This window comes from Vicia villosa, linkage group LG2 (assembly GCF_029867415.1).
Source record: "Vicia villosa cultivar HV-30 ecotype Madison, WI linkage group LG2, Vvil1.0, whole genome shotgun sequence".
Lineage (NCBI taxonomy): Eukaryota > Viridiplantae > Streptophyta > Magnoliopsida > Fabales > Fabaceae > Vicia > Vicia villosa.
In genome coordinates, this window is record NC_081181.1 from 68,620,131 (window position 1) to 68,648,090 (window position 27,960).

General features: G+C 34.7%; 3 protein-coding genes across 3 annotated transcripts; all 3 read left to right on the plus strand.

Moving 5' to 3' along the window:
• The first annotated feature begins 13,677 nt into the window (after nt 1-13,677).
• Nucleotides 13,678-15,245, plus strand: LOC131649300 (uncharacterized). Its single transcript, XM_058919069.1, has 4 exons — nt 13,678-13,694; nt 13,782-14,313; nt 14,422-14,694; nt 15,153-15,245. Exons 1-4 carry the CDS (start codon nt 13,678-13,680, stop codon nt 15,243-15,245), a joined length of 915 nt encoding a protein of 304 aa, XP_058775052.1.
• A 3,085-nt stretch (nt 15,246-18,330) lies between these two features.
• LOC131651202 (uncharacterized) lies at nt 18,331-21,810 on the plus strand. Its single transcript, XM_058920870.1, has 3 exons — nt 18,331-18,669; nt 19,401-19,568; nt 21,324-21,810. The coding sequence occupies exons 1-3, from the start codon at nt 18,441-18,443 to the stop codon at nt 21,542-21,544; spliced, it is 618 nt and encodes a 205-aa protein (XP_058776853.1). The 5' UTR covers nt 18,331-18,440; the 3' UTR covers nt 21,545-21,810.
• A 146-nt stretch (nt 21,811-21,956) lies between these two features.
• On the plus strand, nt 21,957-25,530 carry LOC131651201 (putative disease resistance protein RGA3). The gene has a single exon (XM_058920869.1). The coding sequence runs from the start codon at nt 22,532-22,534 to the stop codon at nt 25,361-25,363; it is 2,832 nt and encodes a 943-aa protein (XP_058776852.1). The 5' UTR covers nt 21,957-22,531; the 3' UTR covers nt 25,364-25,530.
• Nucleotides 25,531-27,960: the final 2,430 nt, after the last annotated feature.

The following is a 27,960-nucleotide window of genomic DNA, read 5'->3' on the forward strand; positions in this document are numbered from 1 at the left end:
AGATTTGTTCTAATCAATATTCTTAGTTTTGATGATAACAATGTATATGAATTTTGCTTGAGATAATGTGGTACTCTAATCCTATACAATTTCCATTACAGGAAATATACAAAGAGTATGCACAAATCAGCGCTCAGAAGCTTTGACTCAAGAAGTTCAGAATGCAACATAAGAACATGCTCTCGCAAGACATCAGAAGATGGTCAAGCAGAATCAGAACATGGTCTTTTGAAGCATCAGAAGAACATGAGTTCAGAAGCAAAAGCACTGAAGTTCATGGTATCACGCTCAGAAGCACTTCAAGGTCAGAAGACAAGAAGATGCTATGCACCTAGCTGTATTGACTCTGAAGATTCAAACGTTGTATCTAAAAAAGATCAAATCAGAATCAAGTACAAGATGGCAGGCTACGCTGACTGACAAAAGGAACGTTAGAAGCTATTAACGGTAACGTCAGTAGTCACAACAAAAGCAAGGCTCAAGGTAGTTGACAAAAGAGTGAAACATTAAATGCAATGCTGTACGGAATACGCAAAGCATTAAATGCTCCCAACTGTCATCTTCTCAAACGCCTATAAATAGAAGTTCTGATGAGAAGCTAAATATAACATTTTGCGCAAACTTGCAGAAACGCTGTCAAATTCAAAATCTCTCAAACTTCATCTTCAACCTCACTACATTGTTGTTGTAATATCATAGTGAGATTAAGCTTAAACTTAAGAGAAAAATCACAGTTGTGATAATAGCTTATTAAGAAGCATTGTAACTCTTATAAGAATTTGTTTACATTAATTTTGTAAGGACTAGAGTGATCAGGTTGTGATCAGAATACTCTAGAAAGTCTTAGAGGGTATCTAAGCAGTTTGTTCCTAGAGTGATCAGGTTGTGATCAATATACTCTAGAAGACTTAGAAGTTATCTAAGTGGAAAACCATTGTAATCTTGTGTGATTAGTGGATTAAATCCTCAGTTGAGGTAAATCACATTGTCTAGGGTGGACTGGAGTAGTTTGGTTAACAACGAACCAGGATAAAAATAATTGTGCAAGTTGTTTTTATCTTAAGAGTTTTTAAGATACACTTATTCAAACCCCCCCCCCTTTCTAAGTGTTTTTCTATCCTTCAATTGGCATCAAAGCGCTGGTTCTAGGTGCAAGCACTTAACCGTGTTAGAAAAGATTCAGGAAGAGAAAAACACAAAGCTTAGATGGCTGGTGAAGATCCAACACCTACATCTACATCTACTTCCACTGAGCAACACAATGGTAACAATGGTTATACTAGACCACCAGTATTTGATGGTGAAAACTTTGAATATTGGAAAGATAAACTTGAAAGTTACTTTCTTGGTCTAGATGGAGACTTATGGGATCTTCTAATGGATGGTTACAAACATCCAGTAAAAGCTAGTGGTGTAAAGCTCACAAGACAAGAGATGAATGATGATCAAAAGAAGCAATTCAAAAATCATCACAAGTGTAGGACTGTTTTGCTAAATGCTATCTCTCATGCTGAATATGAGAAGATATCTAACAGGGAAACTGCCTATGACATATATGAATCATTGAAAATGACTCATGAGGGAAATGCCCAAGTCAAGGAGACTAAAGCTCTTGCCTTGATCCAGAAATATGAAGCCTTCAAGATGGAGGATGATGAAAATATTGAGAAGATGTTCTCAAGATTTCAAACGCTAACTTCTGGATTAAGAGTTCTTGACAAGGGATACACAAGGGCTGATCATGTCATAAAGATCATCAGAAGCTTGCCCAGAAGATAGGGCCCAATGGTGACTGCATTCAAGATAGCAAAGAATCTGAATGAAGTCTGTTTGGAAGAGCTGATCAGCGCCCTGAGGAGTCATGAAATTGAGCTTGACGCAAATGAACCTCAGAAGAAAGGTAAGTCTATTGCATTAAAATCTAATTATAAAAAATGCACTAACGCTTTTCAGGCTGAAGAAGAAGATTCTGAAGAATCAGAATCAGAAGAAGAAGATGAACTGTCCATGATCTCCAGAAGGGTAAACCAACTCTAGAAGAACAAGCAAAGGAAGTTCAAGAACTTCAGAAGTTCAAAGAAGCCTGAAAGAGGAGAATCTTCTGGAGGCAGAAGATCTGACAAGTAGAAGGTCATTTGTTATGAGTGCAATGAGCCTGGACACTTCAAGAATGAATGTCCAAAACTTCAGAAGGAGAATCCTAAGAAAAAGTTTCATAAGAAGAAAGGTCTTATGGCAACATGGGATGATTCAGAATCAGAATCAGAATCAGACTCTGAAGGCGAGCAGGCAAACCTTGCACTAATGGCCACTGTTGATGACGGATCAGAATCTACATCAGAATCAGACTCTGAAGAGGTATTTTCTGAACTAACTAGAGATGAGTTAGTTTCCAGTCTAACAGAACTTCTGGAACTAAAGGCTCATCTTAGTATCAAATACAAAAAGATGAAAAAGAAATTTGAATTTGAAACTAAGAAGCTGGAAGTGGAAAATTCTGAACTGAAGGAAAAAGTATTAAAATTATCCAAAGATAGTGGATCTCCTTCTGAATCAGAAAAGTCCATTCCTAGCATGAATCATATTCTGAAAGAATATGACTTGAGTTTTAGGAAGTTCTTATCTAGAAGTATTGGCAGAAGTCAACTTGCTTCTATGATATATGTTGTTTCTGGAAACAAGAGAGTTGGCATTGGTTATGAGGGTGAAACCCCATACAAACTTGAACCTGTTGATGATATGAAAATCACATACAAGCCATTGTATGATCAGTTCAAGTATGGCCACTCCCATGATATTAGGCTCACATCACATGCCAAAAGCTTTCACATAACACACACTAAGAAGCATGTGACACAACCTAGGAAATATCATGAAACTCAGAATAAAAATTATCATGTTGTTCCTCCTATTATTTATAATGCTAAACCCAAGTTCAATCAGAACTTGAGGAGAACTAACAAGAAAGGACCCAAGAAAATGTGGGTACCTAAGGAAAAGATTATTCCTATTGCAGATATCCTTGGCTGCAAAGAAGACAAAGCACAACATGTCATGGTACCTGGACTCTGGATGCTTGCGACACATGATAGGAAGAAGGTCTATGTTCCAAGACCTGGTGCTTAAATCTGCTGGAGAAGTTAAGTTCGGAGGAGATCAGAAGGGCAAAATTATTGGCTCAGGAACCATAAAGTCTGGTAACTCTCCTTCTATAACTAATGTTCTTCTGGTAGATGGATTAGCTCATAACTTGTTGTCCATAAGTCAATTAAGTGACAATGGTTATGACATAATCTTTAATCAAAAGTCTTGAAGGCTGTAAGTCAGAAGGATGGCTCTATCCTATTTACAGGCAAGAGAAAGAATACCATTTATAAGACTGATCTTCAAGATCTTAAGAATCAGAAGGTAACCTGTCTTATGTCTGTTTCTGAAGAGCAATGGGTCTGGCACAGAAGATTAGGACATGCTAGTTTGAGAAAGATTTCTCAGATTAACAACCTAAATCTTGTCAGAGGACTCCCAAATCTGAAATACAAATCAGATGCTCTTTGTGAAGCATGTCAAAAGGGCAAGTTCTCCAAACCTGCATTCAAGTCTAAGAATGTTGTTTCTTCCTCAAGGCCGTTAGAACTTCTGCACATTGATCTGTTTGGCCCAGTCAAAACAGCATCTGTCAGAGGGAAGAAACATGGATTAGTCATCGTTGATGATTATAGCCGCTGGACATGGGTAAAGTTCTTAAAACACAAGGATGAGTCTCATTCAGTGTTCTTTGAATTCTGCACTCAGATTCAATCTGAGAAGGAATGCAAAATCATAAAGGTCAGAAGTGATCATGGTGGTGAATTTGAGAACAGATTCTTTGAGGAGTTCTTCAAAGAAAATGGTATTGCCCATGATTTCTCGTGTCCTAGAACTCCACAACAAAATGGAGTTGTAGAACGAAAGAATAGGACTCTACAAGAAATGGCCAGAACCATGATCAATGAAACCAATATGGCTAAGCATTTCTGAGAAGAAGCAATAAACACTGCATGTTATATTCAGAATAGAATCTCTATAAGACCTATTCTAAATAAGACTCCTTATGAATTGTGGAAGAACAGAAAGCCCAACATTTCATATTTTCATCCTTTTGGATGTGTTTGTTTTATTTTGAATACTAAAGATCATCTTGGTAAGTTAGATTCTAAGGCACAAAAGTGTTTCCTTCTTGGATATTCTGAACGCTCTAAAGGCTACAGAGTATACAATACTGAAACATTGGTTGTAGAAGAATCAATCAATATCAGGTTTGATGATAAGCTTGGTCATGAAAAGCCAAAGCAGTTTGAAAATTTTGCAGATTTAGATATTGATATATCAGAAGCTGAAGAAACAAGAAGCAAAGCATCAGAATCTGAGAATCTCAAAAGAAAAGAATCAGAAGATCAAGTTGCAGCATTTTTAGAGAATTTAAGAATTTCTGAAGAACCAACTGTCAGAAGATCTTCTAGACTTACGTCTGCTCACTCAGAAGATGTAATTCTTGGAAAGAAGGATGATCCTATCAGAACAAGAGCATTCCTTAAGAACAATGCTGAATGTCAATTAGGTCTTGTCTCTTTGATCGAGCCAACTTCTGTTGATCAAGCTCTAGAAGATGCAGACTGGATAATTGCCATGCAAGAAGAGCTAAATCAGTTTACAAGGAATGATGTTTGGGATCTTGTTCCTAGACCTAAAGGATTTAACATCATAGGTACAAAGTGGGTCTTCAGAAACAAGATTAGTGAAAAAGGAGAAGTGGTAAGAAACAAAGCCAGACTGGTGGCTCAGGGATATAGTCAGCAAGAAGGGATTGACTATACAGAAACCTTTGCACCAGTGGCCAAGTTAGAATCTATTCGCTTATTAATTTCTTTTGCCACTCAACATAACATCACTCTGTATCAGATGGATGTTAAGAGTGCCTTCTTAAATGAATATATAGATGAGGAAGTCTATGTCCACCAACCTCCTGGTTTTGAAGACTCCAAGTCTCCAGAACATGTTTTCAAACTAAAGAAATCATTGTATGGGTTGAAGCAAGCTCCTAGAGCTTGGTATGAAAGATTAAGTTCTTTCCTTTTGAACAATGGTTTCACTAGAGGACAAGTGGATACGACTCTCTTCTGTAAAACATCTAAGAAGGACATTTTAATGTGTCAAATATATGTTGATGATATTATCTTTGGAACATCTAATGCTACACTTGGAGAGGAGTTTGCTAAGTCTATGCAGGCTGAATTTGAGATGAGTATGATGGGAGAACTCAAGTACTTTCTTGGGATTCAAATTAATCAAACATCAGAAGGAACTTATGTTCATCAAACAAAGTATGTGAAAGAACTTCTGAAGAAGTTTAATCTTTCTGAAAGCAAAGAAGCCAAAACTCCTATGCATCCAACGTGTGTCCTATGTAAGGATGAGGTAAGTAAGAAGGTTGATCAGAAGTTGTACAGAGGTATGATTGGATCTCTTCTATATTTAATTGCTTCTAGACCTGATATTTTGTTCAGTGTTTGTTTGTGTGCTAGATTCCAATCAGATCCTAGAGAATCTCACTTAACTGTTGTTAAGAGAATTCTGAGGTATCTGAAAGGTACTAATAATGTTGGTTTAGTCTACAGAAGATCTAAAGAATACAACTTAGTAGGATTCTGTGATGCTGACTATGCTGGAGATAAAATTGAAAGGAAGAGTACTTCTGGAAGTTGTCAATTTCTTGGAAGTCACCTAATCTCCTGGTACAGCAAGAAGCAAGCTACCATTGCCCTCTCAACAATAGAAGCAGAATATGTTGCTGCTGCTGGTTGTAGCACACAAATGCTCTAGATGAAGAGTCAACTAGAAGACTATCAAATATATGAGAGTAACATTCCTATTTTCGGTGACAATACTTCTTCTATTTGTTTATCTAAAAATCCTATTTTACATTCCAAAATTAAACATATTGAGATTAAACATCATTTCATTAGGGACTATGTTCAGAAGGGTGTTCTGTCTTTAAACTTTGTGGATACAGACCATCAATGGGCTGATATCTTTACAAAACCCCTTGCTGAAGATAGGTTTAAGTTTATTCTGAAGAATATCAGTATGGATTTATGCCCAGAATGAGAAGATGAGAAGTTCTTATGTATGGTTAAGTTCTGAAATGTATTGGGATTATGTTTTTATAAGAAGTTCTGATAATGATCAATTAGAAGTTCTGATCCTGTTATTACTAACGTTTCATTATCTAAGTTGATTCAGAATCTCTTTGAAAATAAAACAGCTGTCACCAGCTTTCCAGAAAATGAACACGTGTTCACTATTTTTGGACAAGCATGCGTGCAGTTGAGGAGAGCCGCCCTAGGTAACTGTGCAAATCATGTCAATTTTTCACTTTATCTCTCCTAACGTCATTTCTCATTAAATGCAAATTGATGTCATGTTTTTTTTGTAATCATTTCGTTTAAAACATAATGCATTTTTTTCCATCCTTTTATATACCCATCTTCACATTCATTTCATCTTTTCGCTTTCTCTCTCTTCATTCATCCCTCTTCTTCGTTTCCTTTGCATAAACCCTATTTCGTAACCGAATCCCAGTTTTTCACCATGAATCCCTCTTCAAGTTCCTCAAGTCAAGCAGAAATGTCTTCTACTCAACTTGTTCTCAGCAAGCGTGGCTACGCTCCATTGAAGACCTGTTCCATTCCTTCTTCAGAAATGGAAGTTCTATGTGAATCTTCGGTGGACTTTGACGATTTGAGACTACATGGTTTCTACAACAAAAACTCTACAATGGCGCAAGGTTGGTCAAACTACCTTGATAGATTGGTTGGACCAATTTATCCTGCCTTAGTGAAAGACTTCTGGGCTCATGCAACGGTTACTCCAACTGCTATCATCTCCTTCGTGTTAGGGCATGAAGTTGTGATAACTGAAAAACTGATTAAGAAGTTGTACAATCTGAATGATGAAGAAGGATGTACTGGTCCTATTGCTGGCAGAGTTAGTTGGGCACAGGTTGATGGACAGATATCTATTGCTACTGGTATCTCATCTCATCAAACTAGTGTGTTGAGGCCATTTTACCAAGTCTGGGCTGAGATTATTCTCGGATCTCTTCATCATAGAAGGCGTTCAACATATATTAATCCTGATCATAAGTATACTCTCTTTTGCATCGGAAGAGGAATTGAAGTCAACATCTCCAATATTCTTTTTCAGAATTTGAAAACGTCTATTGAAGAGTCAAGGGATGAAGAATGCGCGAAGTATCCTAACATCATCAGAAATGCTGTTCCCTTTGCCAGAATGATTTCAGACATTCTGATAGAAAGTGACTTGCTGGATTCCCTGAAAACTTTTGGGACGTCCAAGTTCTTTGGCGTCATTCAAGGGCATGTTATAAATAGTTCTGATCTACAAAAGTTGGAACTCATTAAGCAAGCAACCCCTGCTCCAGTATTCTTTCCGGATATTCTGACCAGAAGAGTTCCTATTGAAGGCTTTGCTTCCTTGTTTAGAGAAGAACTTAACAGGACTGTTAAGCGTTATTTGGAAGACTCTATAAGAGCACAATCTTCTGTTGACTCTGCATGGATTCGTGGAAGAGTCCTTCCTTCTCTGACTGATTTACAGAAGAAGGATCAGAAGAAGAAAGAAGCTAGGCTGAAGAGAAAGGCTCAAGAAGAAGAAGCCAAGCAAGCTAAGAAGCAGAGGGTTACTTTTGATCCTGTCAAAGTAAATTCCAAGGAATATCAAGAGCAGCGCATCAGGGAGTCCTTCCGTACTTCAAGAACTGGTACTTCATCTAGGCAGGTATATGTACCTCCATCTTCTGAACCTCAAACTTCTCTTCCCATTCCAAACAGTACCCAACCTCCTTCTTCTGAACCACACAACACTCTCATCATCCCTGAGACTATTCAACCATCTCCTTCTCCTATTATTCTCAATCCCCAACCACTAAATATCATTCCCCCAACTCTTTTAGATATTCCATCCTCCTCCACCTGTACCACAGAATCCACACCATCTCTTTCACATCCTCTACCCTCCAGAACATCCAATCCATACAGTCTTCTCTACCCTGACTACAGATTCACCTTTAACCCTCCTGAACATCCTGCTCATATCTACTTTGATCTATTCAAGTGTGAATTCACCAGCTGGATGGAGATCCTAGCAGATGCCTACTTCAATAATCTGGATGAGAATTCGACTAGAAACCTTTGGAGAGCTTTTCGTCAGGCATTTCAGGTTGAAGCTATGGAAATCCAAAGAAGATTCATGGCTGATGCACCTGGTGCCCCTGGATGCTTCTTGGAATACCCTGGTGTATACTATCACCCCATCAGAACAAGGAGAATTCTTGAGGAAAGAATGCCTGTAGATGAGCTGGTCGGCAATCCTTGCAGAGCGATTGTGGTTTGGAGACCAAGATATTCTGTGCTTACTGGAGATTTTCAATGGCTCTTCAACTGGTTCAGAATGAATCCTTCTGAGGGCGCACCAAATTTGGTCATTCCAGAAGTTGTTTATCCTGCAGAAGTTGCTGGTTCAACTCCTCCAACCAATCTGGCTGCCATTCTTCAAGCTTTGGAGAATGAAGATTCTGAGATTCCTGATCCAGAATATGCTGAAGCTGCTTCTGAGCCAGACTCAGATGTTGAAATGGAAGATGCAGCTGTTGAGATTCATCATGCTGAAGATATTCCTGCTGAGGAAAATCATAATGATGATCTCCATGTGGAAAATGCTGTGGTGGATGCTGTCCCTCTGAACAGAAGTAGTGAAGCTTCTTCTGGAGAACCCTCTATTATGGTGAAGACCTTGGAGGCTATTCAAAAGAATCAAGCTGAACTTGGTTCTCGAATGGACAGGCAAGAAGATACCAACAATGAGTTTCGCTCATTCATGGTGCAGCAGGCTGAGAGCAATGCTGGGATTCATGACCTTCTGGCAAAGATTATGTCTAAACTAGGCCAGTCATAGTCTTGTGTGTCTTAGTTGTCTCTTTCTTTTTCTTGCATCTGCTTTCTATGCATTTTTCATGTATCTTCTGCATGTTTTTTTGTAACTTCTGGATCTTTCAATTAATGAAATCTTCTTTCTTCTCATATTTTGTTTGTTATTTCATCTGAATCTTTTATGCTTTTTGATGTTATGGCAAAAAGGGGGAGAATATGTGATAATTGATTTGATTTATTATATCAGTTGCTGGGAGTAAGGCTCCACATTTCTAACAGAATTTTCAAGCTCTATGTTCTTGAGATTTTTTGTAGGATTGAAGATATTCTGAAAAAGCTCAACATGAGAAGCAAAACCATGGGAAAAGCAATTCTGTAAAGAAACAAGCTCATGGAAATTGAAGCAAGTTGAGTGCTGTGAAGCTTCAAGATCAGAAGCAAGAAGGAAGAATATTCTGATATTCTTGTGACAGAATATGCTCTAACACATTCTCACTTCTTATATGTTCTGATACATTTGTTTTATGTGCTCTAATACATATCTTATGTTCTGATGCATTCTGTATGCTCTGAAACATATTATATGTTCTGATTCATTCATGCTTTGACTCTTGTTGTCTAGTTTGTTTTGAAACATTTCAGGATGTATAGATGCTCTGATGACGCTCTGGTACATTCAAAAATGTTCTGATACAATCAAGCATGCAATGACTCAAGAAGAAATTCAAAGCTCTGAAGCTGTCCAATGGAAGCAAGAAGCAGAAGCTCTGAATACTCTGAAGTCTTAAGCTTATGTGAACGTCTCAACTGAAATGAAAAATACTCAGGGAAGTCCTCTATTTATAAATTTCTTCCGGTATTTATTTCAGGGGGAGATTGTTAATCTCAGGGGGAGACACATTCACACTCTTTAATTATATGCTTATGCTATAATTGTGTAATTGTCTTTAGCCGTCTGATATTCTGATGGCAAATTCATATCAATTATATATGTTTTTGTCATCATCAAAAAGGGGGAGATTGTTAGAACAAGATTTGTTCTAATCAATATTCTTAGTTTTGATGATAACAATGTATATGAATTTTGCTTGAGATAATGTGGTACTCTAATCCTATACAATTTCCATTACAGGAAATATACAAAGAGTATGCACAAATCAGCGCTCAGAAGCTTTGACTCAAGAAGTTCAGAATGCAACATAAGAGCATGCTCTCGCAAGACATCAGAAGATGGTCAAGCAGAATCAGAACATGGTCTTTTGAAGCATCAGAAGAACATGAGTTCAGAAGCAGAAGCACTGAAGTTCATGGTATCACGCTCAGAAGCACTTCAAGGTTAAAAGACAAGAAGATGCTCTGCACCTAGCTATATTGACTCTGAAGATTCAAATGTTGTATCTAAAAAGGATCAAATCAGAATCAAGTACAAGATGGCAGGCTACGCTGACTGACAAAAGGAACGTTAGAAGCTATTAACGGCAACGTCAGTAGTCACAGCAAAAGCAAGGCTCGAGGTAGTTGACAAAAGAGTGAAACATTAAATGCAATGCTGTACGGAATACGCAAAGCATTAAATGCTCCCAACGGTCATCTTCTCAAACGCCTATAAATAGAAGTTCTGATGAGAAGCTAAATATAACATTTTGCGCAAACTTGCAGAAACACTGTCAAAATCAAAAGCTCTCAAACTTCATCTTCAACCTCACTACATTGCTGTTGTAATATCTTAGTGAGATTAAGCTTAAACTTAAGAGAAAAATCACAGTTGTGATAATAGCTTATTAAGAAGCATTGTAACTCTTATAAGAATTTGTTTACATTAATTTGTAAGGACTAGAGTGATCAGGTTGTGATCAGAATACTCTAGAAAGTCTTAGAGGGTATCTAAGCAGTTTGTTCCTAGAGTGATCAGGTTGTGATCAGTATACTTTAGAAGACTTAGAAGTTATCTAAGTGGAAAACCATTGTAATCTTGTGTCATTAGTGGATTAAATCCTCAGTTGAGGTAAATCACCTTGTCTAGGGTGGACTGGAGTAGTTTGGTTAACAACGAACCAGGATAAAAATAATTGTGCAAGTTGTTTTTATCTTAAGAGTTTTTAAGATACACTTATTCAAACCCCCCCTTTCTAAGTGTTTTTCTATCCTTCAGAGAAGATGCCTTCAACAAAGTATGAGATTGAAAAGTTCACCGGAGTGAATGATTTCGGTCTGTGGCGCTTGAAGATGAAATCCCTACTGGTTCAGCAGGGTTGCTTGGAAGCGTTGAAGGGAGAGACAGCCATGAATGCAGAATTGACGGCAGCGGAGAAGACGAATATGATCGAGAAAGCACACAGCGCAATTTTGTTGAGCCTTGGTGATAAGGTTCTCCAGCAGGTATTAAAGGAGACGACGACATCAGGGTTATGGGTGAAACTTGAAAGTTTGTATATGACCAATTCGCTGGTAAATCGACTCTACCCGAAGCAAGCTTTGAATTCATTCAAGATGATTGAAGACAAAGTGTTGGCTGAGCAGTTGGATATGTTCAACAAGCTGATTCTTGATCTTGAAAATATTGATGTGAAGATCGATGATGAAGATCAAGCGCTATTACTATTGTGCTCTTTGCCTCGATCACATGCTCACTTCAAAGAAACTCTCTTGTATGGAAGGGAGTCCCTGATGTTTGAAGAAGTTCAACCAACCTTGTATTCTAAGGACTTGGATGAACGAAAGGAGCATAAACCTTCGACTGTTGGTGAAGGTTTGGCCGTTAAAGGAAAATTCTTACGAAAGGATGGTAAGTTCGACAAGAAGAAGGTCAAAAGCCAGTCGAAGTCTTACAGTGGCGAAGCATCTGGTATTCGATGCTATCATTATAAGAAGGAGGTCACATGAGAAAGGTGTGTCCTGAACGCCTGAAAGATCATGGAGGTAAGGATAATGGCAATGCAACCATTGTTCAAGATGATTTCGAATCATCTGATATTTTTGTGGCTTCAAGCAATGACTCAAGAAGAGAGTGGATAATGGATTCAGGTTGCACTTGGCACATGACTCCAAACAAAGACTTGTTCGAGGAATTATGTGATCAAGATGGTGGATCAGTATTGCTGGGAAACAACAAGGCTTTCAAAATTGCAGGTGTTGGATCTGTGAGATTCAAGCTCCATGATGAGACAATAAAGTTGTTGACTGAAGTCTGGTATGTTCCTGATTTGAAGAGAAATCTGCTTTCTCTTGGTGAATTCGACAAGAAAGGATATGTTTTCCAAGGAGAGAAAAGTATCCTAAGAGTCATGAAGGGGTAGAAAGAAGTCTTGAGAGGCGTGAAGAAACAATTCTTGTATACCCTTGAGGCTGAAGTTGTAAGTGGTTCGACAAATGTTGCATCCACGAAACCTTTGTCGAAGACAGAAATCTGGCACATGAGATTGGGCCATGTCAGTGAAAGGGGACTGGTCGAATTAGAGAAACAAAATCTGCTTGGTGGAGACAAAGTCGAAAACCTGAATTTTTGTGAACCCTGTGTATTTGGAAAATCTTGCAGAGTGAAGTTCAACAAAGGAAAACAAAGAACACATGGATCCCTTGATTACATCCATGCTGATCTTTGGGGGCCTGCAAGGTATCCATCACATTCGAGAGCAAGGTATTTTCTATCCATAGTTGATGATTATTCCAGGAAGTTATGAGTATTCATCCAGAAGACTAAGAATGAAACTTTTGAGAATTTCAAAAGTTGGAAGACTCTGGTCGAAAATCAGACTGACAGGAAGGTCAAGAGGTTGAGAATCGATAATGGCCTTGAATTTTGCAATGAGGCGTTCGAATGTTTTTGTGTGGGCTCTGGTATTGCAAGGCACTGAACTACTGCAAGTACTCCACAGCAAAATGGTTTGGCTGAAAGGTTTAATCGAACTATTTTGGAGAGAGTTAGATGCATGTTGACTAGTGCGGGGTTAAAGAAGGTGTTCTAGGCTAAGGCTGTTTCGACAGCAACATATTTGATAAACAGATGTCCTTCGACAGCGTTAGATATGAAGGCACCTGAAGAAGTTTGGTCGGGACATCCACCAGATCTCGACAAATTGAGAGTATTTGGCTGCGTAGCCTATGCTCACATTAGGCAAGACAAGGTCGAACCTAGAGCTCTGAAATGCATGTTCATGGAACCTAGGCCGAGCACTTTGGTTTTGAAGTCTTCACTAAAAGTGGATATAAAGATTGGAAACATGCATCTCAAGGCTTGAAAGATCACGTTGGTAGTCATAATAGTTTGCATAACTCATGTGTCAAGCACTACGATGATTATAATAATCAAAGACAAAGTGTGGCTAGTAAGTTTGCTAGAGCAACCAAGGAATCAGAAGAATTATATAAGATTCATTTGACTTGTTCTGTAGATTGTTCAAGATATCTAATTGCACAAGGCATGGCTTTTCGTGGCCATGATGAATCCTCTATTTCTCTAAATAAGGGAAATTTTAGAGAGATGGTAGATTGGGTAAAAGCTAAGGATGAACAAGTGAGCGATGCTTTTAATCGTGGTGGAAAAAATTGCACAATGATTTCTAGTGACATTCAAAAGGAGCTTGCAATGTGTTGTGCACATGAAGTTACCAAGGTGATTATGGAAGAGCTTGGTGATAGATAATTTTCTGTGCTTATTAACGAGTCACGTGATATATCTATCAAAGAGCAAATGGCGGTGATGTTAAGGTTAGTAGTTGTATTTGTTTTTAATTTCCAATTTTCATTTTTCATTAATTACTATGCCACCAAGTAAACTTGTTGAATTTGTTTTAGGTTTGTTAACGACAAAGGGCATATTGTGGAACGATTCATTGCTCTACATCATGTTAAAGATACTAAATCTGAGGCATTAAAGGATGCTCTTTATGGTATTCTTGATAAGTACACGTTATCTATTTCAAGGATATGGGGGCAGGGATATGATGGAGCTTCAAATATGAGAGGTGAATTTAATGGTTTGCAAAGAAAGATTCTAGATGAAAACCCTTATGCTTTCTATATCCATTGTTATGCTCACCGTTTGCAATTGGTTGTTGTGTCTGTTGCTAGTAGTTGCTCATCTATTCATGATTTCTTTGAGTACATATCCTTAATTGTGAACACAACAAGTGCATCTTGTAAGAGGAGAGATGCCTTGACGGAGGCTCAACACCAAGATATTTTAAATCAACTTGAGAGGGGTGAGATATCTAAAGGAAGGGGATTGCACCAATCATCTAGTCTCACTAGACCCGGGGATACTAGATGGGGTTCACATCATACTACATTGCTTCGTTTGGATCAAATGTGGCCATCTGTGTTAAAGGTACTTAGTATGGTTGATGGAGATGGACGTGTAGCATCTCAAGCAGCAGGTTTGATAGAAAAAATGGAGAGTTTTAAATTTTCTTTTATTTTGAAGTTAATGTTAAAGTTGTTTGGTATCACAAATGAGCTTTCAAATGTCTTGCAAAGAAAAGATCTTAATATTGTGAATGCCATGGAATTAGTTGATGTTGTCAAAGCTCGGCTGGCCACAATGAGAGATAGTGGTTGGGATAATTTATTTGCCGATGTACAAGAATTTTGTGTTTCTAAATGTATTCCGGTGCCTAATATGGATGATGAAATACCAGTTCGGGGTCGGTCAAGGGCAGAAGGGAGGACTATCACTAATCTTCATCATTACCGTGCAGAGATTTTTTATGTAGCTATTGACAAAATATGTGTCGAGATGGATCACCACTTTAGTGAAGGAAGTAACATTATCCTTGATTGCTTCTCATGTCTTGACCCCAAGAACTCCTTCTCTAATTTGATGTTGATAAGCTTGCCCGTCTTGCTGATATTTATCATGAAGACTTTTCTGATGATGACCGTGGAACAATAAGGGATCAACTTGAAACTTATGTTCTTCAAATGGAAAGAAATGCTTCATTTTTTACTTGTGAAGATGTTCAAAGTTTGGCTATAAATATGGTTCAAACTGAGAAACATTTGGTATTTCCATTGGTCTACAAACTTATTGAGTTAGCTTTGATATTACCGGTGTCGACAGCATCCGTTGAAAGAGCCTTTTCAGCAATGAAGATTATCAAGTCTAAATTGCGCAATAAGATCAACGATGTGTGGTTCAATGATTTGATGGTATGTTACACTGAGCAGGAGATATTCAAGTCACTTGATGATATTGACATTATTCGGACATTCACCGCAAAGAAGTCTCGGAAAGGACATCTGCCTCGTGATTTTATTTAACATCCTATTGTAAGGTTACCTTTCATCTCTTTTATTTTGTTTGATGACTATTTATATATTATATACAATAAATTTGCAGTATTTAAATTTTTGCCCAGGCTTTATAATTTTTCTGGCTTCGCCACTGAGTACAACCTGTACAAGATCAAATATTCTTTTCACTACTCTGAAAATCTGAAAAAAGGATAATACTATTGTACCAACATGTTTTCTCTCATTTCATTCCCTCATCCACTACATGCTGCAAGCACAATTCCTATGGTACTACCAAGCATCTCCAACAACTATATTTTCGTAGATATTTCAACTTCACCCACCAACGAATCTATTTCTTTGCCTTTATAAAGAGGATTTGGAAGCTTGGAGACGTTAACGAACAACAAGAGGATTGGGAGAAAATCATGAAGTGATTCACACCAAGAGAAAAAGAAAAAATAGAGAGAAATACTTAGAGCATTATATTTCAAATCATTGAACAGTAATCTTTTGATCTTCATTTGTGTAATCTTCTTATTGTAGAAGCAAATATATAAACACAGAATCTTTGTATTCAACCTTTGATTAATTTCCTTGAGTGACTAAGTGTTAGTCAAAATACTAATGAAGTCATTGACGAGTAGTCTTCCTTGAGGGACTAGAGCATAGTTAGAATTCTTGAGAAGTCTTTGACTGTATGTCATTGAGTTTGTAATCAAAGTTTTGATTAGTGGATTAAGTCCTTATTGAGAAGGCAAAATCACCTTGGCGGGTGGACTGGAGGTAACTTAGTTAACAGCGAACCATGATAAAATCCTTGTGTTTTTTTTATCATTGTTGCATCTTTGTTGTTTGTGTATTTGGGTGAACAAAAAAGTTTTGTTCTACAAATTCAATTCAAACACCCCATTATTTGAATTTCCTCGAACCTTCATTGAGTTATAAAAAACAAGAAATCAAGTCGAGTCAATTCTTCTTAAGTGGAACTGAATTGAAGAAAATCTATATCAACTCGAATAGTTATCGCCCTTAGTGAGGGTTTTTACAAATCAATAGAATTAATACTTGTTTTTTTTTTCTTTTAAAAAAATAAAAATATGCTATTTATATATTTTTTAATTACATTAAACAAACAAAACTTCAAATAAAAAACAAATTTTAAAAGTAGTAAAAATAATAGAAATCTTATCAATCTGAATTAGTATATTTCCCCTTCACAAAAGAAAACTAAAATTAAAAATAATAGACGCATAATATCAATTTAACCTATGATAGTCTTAATTTTTTTTGTCATGAACTAGTAACAAACCCGTGCATACGCACAGGTTCTGTTCGGTTACGCGAATTTAGATACATCATTTATTTTAAATAATAATATTTAAAAAAATAAATAATTGATTATTTTGTATATAAAAATATTTAGATCAATAATAGATTTTTCTCATATACCATTTTTGGATTAAAAATATTTAATCATAAATACCATTTCTCGTATATAAAAATATTTAGATCAATAATAGATTTTTTTCCATATACCGACTTCATTTTTGTTTACGTATCATTTACAAAAATATTTGGATCAATAGTAAATTTCGTATATAAAAATATTTAGATCAATAATAAATTTTTTCCCATATACCATTTTTTGATAAAAAATATTTGATCATAAATATCATTTCTCGTATATAAAAGTATTTAGGTCAATAATAGATTTTTCCTGTATACATACTTCATTTTTGTTTAGGTATTATTTACAAAAATATTTGGATCAATAGTAAATTCGTATATAAATTTTTTTACATCAATAGTAGATTTTTTTCCCATATACCATTTTTGAATAAAAAATATTTGGATCATAAATAACATTTTTCGTAAATAATAATACAAATGTTATTTTTATTTAGGTATCATTTACAAAAATATTTGGATCAATATTAAATTTTTGTATAAATTTTTTTTTAGTTCAATAATAAATTTGTTCCCGTATACCTCTTTGGATAAAAAATATTTGATTATAAATACCATTTCTCATATATAAAAATATTTAGATCAATAATAGATTTTTTTCCCGTACACAGACCTCATTTTTGTTTAGGTATCATTTACAAAATATTTGGATCTGTAATAAATTTGGTATATAAAAATATTTAGATCAATAGTAGATTATTTTCCCATAACCATTTTGAAATAAAAATATTTGGATCATAAATACAATTTTTTTTGTAAATAATAGATTTCTTTTCCATATTCAAATATTATTTTTGTTTAGGTGTCATTTACAAAAATATTTGGATCAATATCAAACTTTCGTATATAAAAATATTTAGATTAATAATAGGTTTTTTTGGCCTATTCCATTTTTAAATAAAAAATATTTGTATCATAAATAAAATTTTTCGTTTATAAAAATATTTAGATCAATAATAGATGTTTTTCCCGTATACAAACTTCATTTTTGTTTATGTTTCATTTACAAAAATATTTGGATCAATAGTAAATTTCGTATATAAAAGTATTTAGATCGATAGTAAATTTTTTTCATGTATATCATTTTTGAATAAAAAATATTTGGATTATAAATATCATTTTTCGTAAATAATAGATTTTTTCCGTATATAAATATTATTTTTATTTAGGAATTATTTACAAAAATATTTGGATCAATATTAAATTTTCGTATATAAAAATATTTAGATCAATAATTGATTTTTTGAATAAATTTTTCCCGTATATCATTTTTGACTAAAACATATTTCGATTATAAATATCATTTTTCGTATATAAAAAAATATATATCAATAATAGATTTTTTTTTGTGGAAAAAAGAAGTGAGAAAGTGATGAAAGAGAAAAAAAAATAGAGAATTGAGAGAGATTTGATAAGTTTGATAAAATATAAGAGTCGTATTATTTTAATAATAAAATTAAAAACTTTATGATGCAAAAAAAAACCACAATTTTAATGTGGTGACAAAAAAATCAAATAAGAGTATTTTTGACTTTTCAATAACCATCAATTTTCTTATATTATAGATTTTATAACTTTTAGATGATATATTATATATTTTAGAACTTTTAGAATCATCTAGTACAACCCGATTCAACATCTTTACCATTATGTTATTGAGACCCCGGTTTTTAAAAGCTCTAGAGTAAAGAAAATAAGCTCTATTAACATTTAAGCACTTTTTTGTTGCAAATTGCACACTCCAACGCCAAAATGAAGAAGCTGAATATGATAACAATGAAGAGAGGCGTCACTAGAAGCTTGACCTACACGTCAACAGTCCGATCCTCCTCACTTTCGTTCCTCCGTTCATTGTCTTCCGCTTCCACCACCACCGTCGACGTCGACGTCTCTGCTTCTTCCGTCGCGAAGCTTGTCACTCCCACTTTCCTTCAACCCAGAGTTGTTCTTTACGACGGCGTTTGTCATCTCTGCCACGGAGGTACTATTCTTCACTCTCTCTCTTAGCTAACACTCTTCTATTCATGTGCTTTTATGGATTGTTAATAGGAACACATAATGGCTATTTTTTGGAAAGAATTTCATAATTAGGGTAAGATTGTAGGTTTTACAATGTCATCATGTCTTGTGCAGATTTCATTTATGAACTTTAAGTATCAAATAATCAATTTTGAATAAGCTATTTTCAGTTCATATTCAATAAGCTATTTTCAGTTCAATATTGAATAAGCTATTTTAAGTCATAACTTGGGGGCTGTTTGGATAAACAGCTTATTTGAAGCTTATAGCACAATGGCTTATCAAAATAAGCACTTAAGAAAAAGTTTACATAAGTTGTTTTTCTTATAAAAGATAAAATAAATTTAAATTATGTTTATATGTTCTATAAGTAGTTTTAGTAAGTTATCTTTGAAAACTTATAAAAATAAGCCTAAAAAAGTTTATCAATAATGTCATAAGCCGTTTTAATAAGCTCTTCTAAACAGTATCACAAAACTTGTGTGTCATAAGATAAGCTTAAGCTCAAATAAGCCAATCCAAACAGGCCCTTATTCTGTTTACCCTGTCAATGTTCCAAATTCTGTTGTCTACTTGTCTTATGCATTGTTGCAGGTTTGTGTTCATTTGGTTATATTACATTTCATTGTGGAATACAATTTTAGTCACTGGCCTAATGTTTTGTATTACATTTTTAACAATTGTGTTTGGCAGGAGTGAAATGGGTAATCAGAGCAGACAAGGATAGGAAGATCAAATTTTGTTGCGTTCAGTCTAATGCTGCTGAGCCCTATTTGAGAGCATCCGGTCTTGAACGAGAGGATGTTCTGCGTCGCTTTTTATTTATTGAAGGCTTAAATGTATTCTCTCAGGGATCTACTGGTTAGAATTCACTCACTTATTTAATTTAATTTGACGGCCGTTATCTTTAAACTATTTTACTGTATAAATTTTGTTTCAGCATGCTTGTGTGTGCATTACTTTATACAATATTTAGATTAAATCCTTCAGATATATAGTAACACAGGAGAAGGACCGTTTTAAGATTTGCTTTGTATCTTGCTTGGGTGTTTAGGTACTAACTCAATCTAGCAATCATGGATTTCTTACTATGATGAATTAACCAAACTAGAAATGTTTCACTATGGGTACAACGGATGGCATAGTGTTAAACTGTATGAAATATCTTTGTATTATCGTTATAGTAATTAATGAGTAGTTTCCATAGCTCTTAGTTATTATCATAACTGTGTTTCCCTATTTAACTAGAATTATGAGTTTAGTTAGATAAAGGTTAGTGTTTAGTGTTTTATTATCAACAATCATGTCAAACCATTATTCTTTCTCTTATCGCTTTACTTAAAATCCCCTGAATTTTACTAACTCAATTGGTTGAACTAGCTCAAATCCTCTGAATTTTACTAACTCAATTGGTTGAACTAGTTCAGCTAAGGGTTAAAGGAGTTGGAGGTCCTGGTTCAAACTCTGGCAAAGGTGAAAAAAATACTAACCTAACAATAACAACTAATTACTAACTTTGGCCGTTACTCTGGAAAAGACGAAAAAAAATACTAACCTAACAATAACAACAACAACAACTAATTATTAACTTTGTCCATTTCAAAATAATAAGTAAGAGTGTTAGTTTAATAGAGATTTTTTGTTGCTGAGATGCTTACTTTTAATTGGAGGAAAAGGAAACAGAGGCAACAAGTAAATAGGATAAGTGAGTTCACTCGAATCTGAAAAGGTGATATCCTGACAACAGATATATAAGAACCAAGAAGTTTTTTTACACCCTGTTTGGTTGATGAGAGAAAATGAAAGGAAAGACAATGGAGAGAAGCAATATCGACAAATGTTATTTGGAAGAAGAGAAAATCATAAGAAATATAAGTAGAATTCTATGTCCTGTAATTTGGATGAAGAGAAAACTTAGTTCATTTCTTATTATTTCATAAATAACAGATCTAGGTAGAAAACATTGCTCACAATCTTCTTTCCAATGTACTATGCCACTCATTGATGAGCATCTTGGTTAAGAACCCGAAATTAAGAGAGAAAGTGAGCTTGTATTATTGATTGAAAAAGAAAAATATTACGAAAGATAAACTCCATAATCCCAGAGCAAGCTCCTCAAAGAAGATACGCTCTTCCTCTGCCTAACCCTAAGGTTCTTTCTGAACAATATAATCAAAAGACGCCCTTCTCTATGCCTTCACTTCCTCTTATAACAGAATTGATCACTCGTCTCTCACCCCTCACTCTTTGCCAAGTCACATTCGTTCCTCCACATTCCCTATATTTTGATAACGCCACACTCCACATGATGGGCTTGAGCAACCAATTGGTTAATTGTCTATTTGAACCCATATACTCAATTTGGTGTCCTAACAATGCTTTTCATTTTCGAGCGACTATATTTACTCCGTGACCTTTCTACTTGGGTGAGGTTTATTGATTATGTAGGCCAACTGTGAATTTTTTTGTATTCCATATTCTTTTGTATTGTATAATAATGAAGGAGCTCTCAATCTAAATATAGACCATTCAAGTAACAGATGAACATATGTTAATTATATTTTCATTACTCTGCTGTTTTCCATGTCAATCTCATTTTGACATATGATTGTGCAGCTGCATTGCGTGTTCTGTCGTACTTGCCATTACCTTACTCTTCTCTGAGTTGGCTGTGGGTGATTCCAACTCCAATAAGGGATGCTGTATATGATTATATAGCAAAAAACCGGTATGAATGGTTTGGCAAGGCTGAAGATTGTCTGGTTTTGCAAGAGAAGGAGCTGCTTGAGCGTTTCATAGACAGAGAGGAAATGATGAAACGAGATTCCAAGTTTTAACTGCTGCCTCGTGATAGATTAACATTGACATTCCCCCTTCTTTTCTTTTATCTTACAGTAATGTTTATCTTTTGGGTCTAATGAAAGGGCCTCCACAATTAGTAGTATCCTTCACCCAACATGAATCACAAATTCTTTTAGTATATTTTTAGAGTTATATGAATAGCAAAAGAGTAGATTTACCATTCATCTTATTTAAAGGATTTCTAGATGCTGTATTGTCCCGAAATTTGAAATATAAATCACACATGACATTTTACACTTTATTTCTTATCTATACACAACTAATTCCTTGATTCCCGTATGGAATAGTATAGGGGAAAGTAATCTGCGTACCTCAAACAACTTTGTGCATAATTAAAGGCTTTCTAGACGCCGAACTGTCTAGAACTTTAAAAAAAATATTATGTGCATTTAATTTTAATACTTTTTGCTAGTACAAATGGAGAGAGAAAACATTATGTATCTCTGGAAGATGTTTGAAATATGTAAAGTAGTTATTCATAACTTACAATATATTCAGTAAATAGATTAATTGATAAAACTATAATTTTAAAATTATCAATAAATTAATAAAAAACATACCAAATGTTTGATGAACAAATTGTAAAAATTCTTATGATATACAACATTTTTTTGATTGAAGTTTCCGACCTGTTTCTTTTTCTAACCTGTCATTTTCTTCTCGTTGTTTGTTCCTCGGAAATTTAAATTAAACAACTGTGTAAAGAGAAGTGGGTTGTTTACTTGACAAAGTCTATCCCAAAACTTTAATCATAGTTAATAATCTTGTTTTCTCATAATGCATCTTCAACTGTGTAAAGTCACATTAATCATAATTGGTGGGTTGTTGACTTGACAAAGTCTATCCCAAAACTTTAATCATAGTTAATAATCTTGTTTTCTCATAATGCATCTTCATTTCTCTACCAAGCACAAACAAACCTTTTTTTGCATTTACATTCTTTTGAGTGAGAAATTTGAAAGATGGCTGAGGCTGTGCTTGAATTTGTGCTTCACAGTTTGAACTCACTCATTCAAAAAGAGCTTGGCTTATTTCTTGGTTTCAATCAAGACTTTAATAGTCTTTCCAGCTTGCTAACTACAATCAAGGCTACGCTTGAAGATGCTGAGGAGAAACAATTCACTGACAGAGCTATCAAGGTTTGGCTGCTTAATCTCAAAGACGCGGTTCACGTCCTCGATGAAATCTTGGACGAGTGTGCCACTCATGTGCTGGAGATGGAGCAAGGAGGATTCAAGTGTGGGCCATCTCACAAGGTACAAAGCTCTTGCTTATCCTCTTTTCATCCTAGGCATATTACTTTTCGTTACAAACTTGCTAAGAAAATGAAGAGCATAAGAGAGGGGTTAGATGAAATCGCTGAAGAAAGGACCAAGTTTCATTTGACTGAGATTGCTAGAGAGAAGAGAAGTGGGGTCCTTGACTGGCGCCAAACAACTTCAATCTTTACTCAACCTCAAATCTATGGAAGAGATGAAGATAAGGATAAAATTATAGACTTTTTGGTTGGCGATGGCTCAGAGTTTGAGGATTTATCTGTCTATCCAATAGTTGGTCTTGGTGGACTCGGAAAAACAACACTTACCCAACTCGTCTTCAATCATGAAAAAGTTGTCAACCACTTTGAGCTAAGAATTTGGGTATGTGTTTCTGAAGATTTTAGTTTGAAGAGAATGACAAAAGCCATCATAGAATCAGCAACTGGCCATGCTTGTGCAGAACTTGATCTAGAGCCATTACAAAGAAAACTTCTAGATTTGCTCAAAGGAAAAAAATATTTGCTTGTGTTGGATGATGTATGGGATGATGAACAAGAAAATTGGCAGAGGTTGAAATCTGTATTGGCACGTGGAGGAAAAGGCGCATCAATTTTGGTCACCACTCGTCTTCTAAAGGTTGCAGCCATCATGGGAACAATACCCCCTCATGATTTATCAATGCTATCAGACACCAATTGTTGGGAATTGTTGAAACAAAGAGCCTTTGGACCAAATGAGGAAGAGAGGGAAGAACTTGTGGTCATAGGAAAGGAGATAGTAAAGAAGTGTGGGGGAGTGCCTCTTGCGGAAATGGCATTAGGAAGTCTCTTGCGTTTCAAAAGAGAGGAAATAGAGTGGCTCAATGTCAAGGAAAGCCAGCTATGGAATTTACAAGTTGAAGATCATGTCATGTCTGCCTTAAGATTAAGCTACTTGAATTTGCCAGTAAAATTGAGACCGTGTTTTGCCTTGTGTGCACTGTTTCCCAAAGATGAAATAATAAACAAGAAGTTTTTGATTACTCTTTGGATGGCTAATGGTTTTATTTCATCCAATGCAATGATGGAAGCAGAAGATATTGGCAATGTGGTGTGGAATGAGTTATATTGGAGATCATTTTTTCAAGATATTGAGAATAATAGTATTGGCGAAATTGAAAACTTTAAAATGCACGACCTTGTTCATGATCTTGCTCAATCTGTTACGGAAGAGGTTAATTGTTGCATTACAGAACCAAACCTATCTAAAAGAATCCGCCACCTCTCAACTTATGGTGACAGATCATCTGTGGTAGTCGGTTCATTACAGTTGCATGGAATCAAAACCTTGAGGACCTTTTTAATGCGTCGATACAATTGTTCACCACCTCAAGTACTAAAATGTTATTCTTTACGAGTACTTGACCTCCAAGATATGAAAGTGTTACCATCTTCGATTTGTCGTTTAAAATATCTAAGATACTTGAATCTTACTAATGGAGAATTCAAAACTCTTCCGGAATCTTTATGTACATTGTGGAACTTACAGATTTTAAAGTTAGATTATTGTAGAAGCCTCCAAAGGTTGCCTTATGGGCTGGTACAATTGAAAGCTCTACTATATCTATCTTTGAAGTGTTGTTACTCACTATCAAGCTTGCCTCCACATATAAGGAAATTGGGTTCCCTAAAAACTTTAACCAGGTATGTTGTTGGCAAGAAAAAAGGGTTTCTGTTGGCAGAACTAGGACAAATGAACCTTGAAGGAGGTCTTTACATTACACACTTGGAGAGAGTTAAAAGTGTGATGAATGCCAAAGAAGCTCATATGTTGAGAAAGCATGTGAACAAATTGCAATTGGAATGGGAGATAAATGAAGATTCCCAATCACAAGAAAATGTTGAGGAGATTCTTGAAGTGCTTCAACCTCAAACCAAACAACTTCAGTGGCTGAAAGTGGTAGGATATACAGGTGTCTATTTCCCACGATGGATGTCTAGTTCTTCTCTAATTTTTTTAAGTACTCTAAAGCTCATTGATTGCAAAAGATGTTTACACCTTCCACACTTGGGGAAACTTTCTTCTCTAAAGAATCTAAGTGTATCTAACATGAGTCATGTAAAATACCTATATGAAGAATCATCCAATGGTGGAGTTGCAGGAGGTTTCACAAAACTAAAATACTTGAGACTACATGAGTTGCCGAACCTGGTAAAGTTATCAAGGGAGGATAGAGATAACATGTTTCCGTGCCTTTCAATATTTTATATTACCGAATGTCCTATACTGTTGGAATTGCCTTGCCTTCCATCTCTCATTAATTTGTATGTAGGAGGGAAATGCAGCCAATATTTACTAAGTTCAATTCATAAACATCATACTCTTGAAATCCTTCGGTTCAGCAATAATGAAGAGCTAAGTTTCTTTCCAGATGGGATGCTAAGAGACCTCACTTGTCTAAAGAATCTTGATATCTATGACCTTTCCAAACTGGAGCAGCTCCCAGATGAAGTATTAGTTACATGGGTCTGCACTTCAATATCTATCATTGAGTAATCTTCCAAACCTAGCATCCATACCTGACTGGATAGGAAACCTAGGCTTGCTTCACAAATTGGAGGTTTCTAATTGTCTAAAGCTGACATGTCTTCCCATGAGCATTCAACGCCTTACTAGTCTGAAAACTTTGGAAATTCATGGCTGCAGTGACTTAGGGAAACGATGTAAAGAGAACACTGGTGAGGATTGGCATAAAATAGCTCACATCCAATTCATTCATGTTGAATAAGAGATTTAGTTTTTTTTTTTTATATAAAACAATTTGTTAGTTTTTAAATTTTGAAAATAATCAATTTTATTTTATTACTTAAATAGCATATTAGATTGAGATTTTAAAATACTTTTTGTTGATAACAGAGATGTGATATTCAATCACAAATTTTATAAAACTCAAATAAATGTTATGGTAGTTATAATTGTTTCCTGTTGACCAAAATTGTATACATTGTTTAAGAATCATTTCTAATGACGGTTCTCACATAACAACAGACATTACACCATAAACTTGAGTTCAATTGGAATATGTTAGATTTAGTGTTTGGGCTTTGGTGCAAAACATGATCAAGACAAAGGTTAAAATTATGATAAAAAAAATTCATTAAATAAAATTAATCATTATCATTCCTTAAATAAATATTTTAAAAATCTCTCCAACAGAACATGCCCCTTAACCTCGACTAGAAGACAACTATTCTATCTATAAAAATAAGTTTCACATTAGTTGGAAATATTACTTGGAAATTGAGGCCGGGAATTTAAAACAATAATAAATCTATTAATTTTATTGAATTCTTCAATGAAATGAATTTTAGATAAAAGAAATACAAGTACCGGTTTTTTTTATTCAAATTTGTGTGACTTTTTCAGATTTTTTTACTCAAATTTGTGACTTTTTCAAACTCTGTAATACCTTTTTTAGACAATCTCTCAATGCACCCTATATTGCAAAATAACCCTATCCAAAATCGAAGAGGCCCTTTTGATTCCAGAAATATATTTTCAGACACAAACTTTACAGCACACACAAACGTGTAAAATGGTTTTTTCCTACAATTAAATTATAATTTTTCGTAGTGTTAGATCCATGATTTTGGGATTGACAGAATTTTGTTAAAATATGGTGTTTGAAAGATGTTAAGCAAGATGTCATAACATCTTGATCTCTTGATACAACTGAGTACGAGCTTACATTAAAAATAGAAGTCCTGACTGCTGTCGTGACATTTTATAGGCTATTTGAAATCTTAACAAATTTGATTTATTTTAAATTGATTATGTGATACTTTCTTTGGATATATCTCAGTGATTTACGCAGATCAAGAAGATTTCTGGAACAATGGAATCAAATCTCCATCAGAATTAAAGTTTCTAAAATTAGATCCAGAATTAAAGTTTCTAAAATTAGATGATTGAGAGTTTCAAGATTTAAAAAAAATTCTCTGCAAATTTGTTGCAACTCTCGATTTGTTGATAAAGTAAAGTGTTTTAAATTCTATGGACTATTGAAGACTATTTAAAGAGATCCCTAAATCCGTTGTAACTAGGGCAGCCTTTCACAGGCGCAACAGACTCAATAGCTCTAGGCCCTAAAATTTTGGGACCCATCTTTTTTAGTTGTTAATATAATTAAAATGAAACCTTTAAAAAAAATATATGTTCCTTTTCCTCATCATAAATGTAACGGCAAATGAAACGACGACCAAGCAAAATAAAGGAAACGTAAAACGAAATGATACGAGAAATCCCAAACAAAATGACGACGGTTGGTAGTACGTTGATGATGTGGCGGTGCGTGTAATTGATAAGTTAATTCAAACTAAAATTATTTATTTTCTGTGAATACTTTCATTGTTTTCAATTTTGTTAAAAAAATTATAAAATTAAAGAAAGAATATAGTTTAAAATGTGATGGATTAAACAATATTGCAAGAATAATAAAAATAATATGTGTTTCTTTTTTCTATGACTATGATTTTTTTTTCTTTTTCAGTGTTTGTTTTGTTGTTTTTGGATGTGGTTTTTAGTTTTGGATTGTAAGAACTAAGAAATATAGAAACTTATATGTGAGAGGTAGAGAAAGAAAAATAAATTGGTTGTGTTAATTTCACTTATAAAAAAAAAAGATTTGAGCTAAGATAATTATTAAAGAAGAGATAAGAAAAAAAATAGATGAAGTAGAATAGGTAGTGTCAAAGAATGAGTAGAAAAAATGAGCCTAGTTTATATTAAAAATTAATTGAAGAGTAGAAAGGTAAACTAGCTGTAAAACAAATTTATAATTTAAGAAAATTAATAGTTGTGGAAAAGTCCAAAAATATCTTTATTTGATTTTTTGCCACCACATTAAAATTGTGGTTTTTTTATTTTTCTACCATAAAGTTCTTAATTTTATTATTAAAATAATACAACTCATATATTTTATCAAACTTATCAAATCTCTCTCTATTCTATATTTTTTTTCTCTTTCATCACTTTCTCACTTCTTTCTTTCAAAAAAAATCTATCAATCTATAATATAAGAAAAGTAATAGTTGTGGAAAAGTCCAAAATACCCTTATTTGATTTTTTGCCACCACATTAAAATTGTGGTTTTT

Coding starts and splice junctions, on each gene's coding strand:
- LOC131651201 (XM_058920869.1), top strand. CDS start 22,532: ATGGCTGAGGCTGTGCTTGAATTTGTGCTTCACAGTTTGAACTCACTC.
- LOC131651202 (XM_058920870.1), top strand. CDS start 18,441: ATGAAGAAGCTGAATATGATAACAATGAAGAGAGGCGTCACTAGAAGC. Junction 18,670..19,400: donor TTGTCATCTCTGCCACGGAG/GTACTATTCTTC, acceptor TGTGTTTGGCAG/GAGTGAAATGGGTAATCAGA. Junction 19,569..21,323: donor ATTCTCTCAGGGATCTACTG/GTTAGAATTCAC, acceptor ATGATTGTGCAG/CTGCATTGCGTGTTCTGTCG.
- LOC131649300 (XM_058919069.1), top strand. Junction 14,314..14,421: donor TGTGGCCATCTGTGTTAAAG/GTACTTAGTATG, acceptor TTAATGTTAAAG/TTGTTTGGTATCACAAATGA. Junction 14,695..15,152: donor ACCGTGCAGAGATTTTTTAT/GTAGCTATTGAC, acceptor TACACTGAGCAG/GAGATATTCAAGTCACTTGA.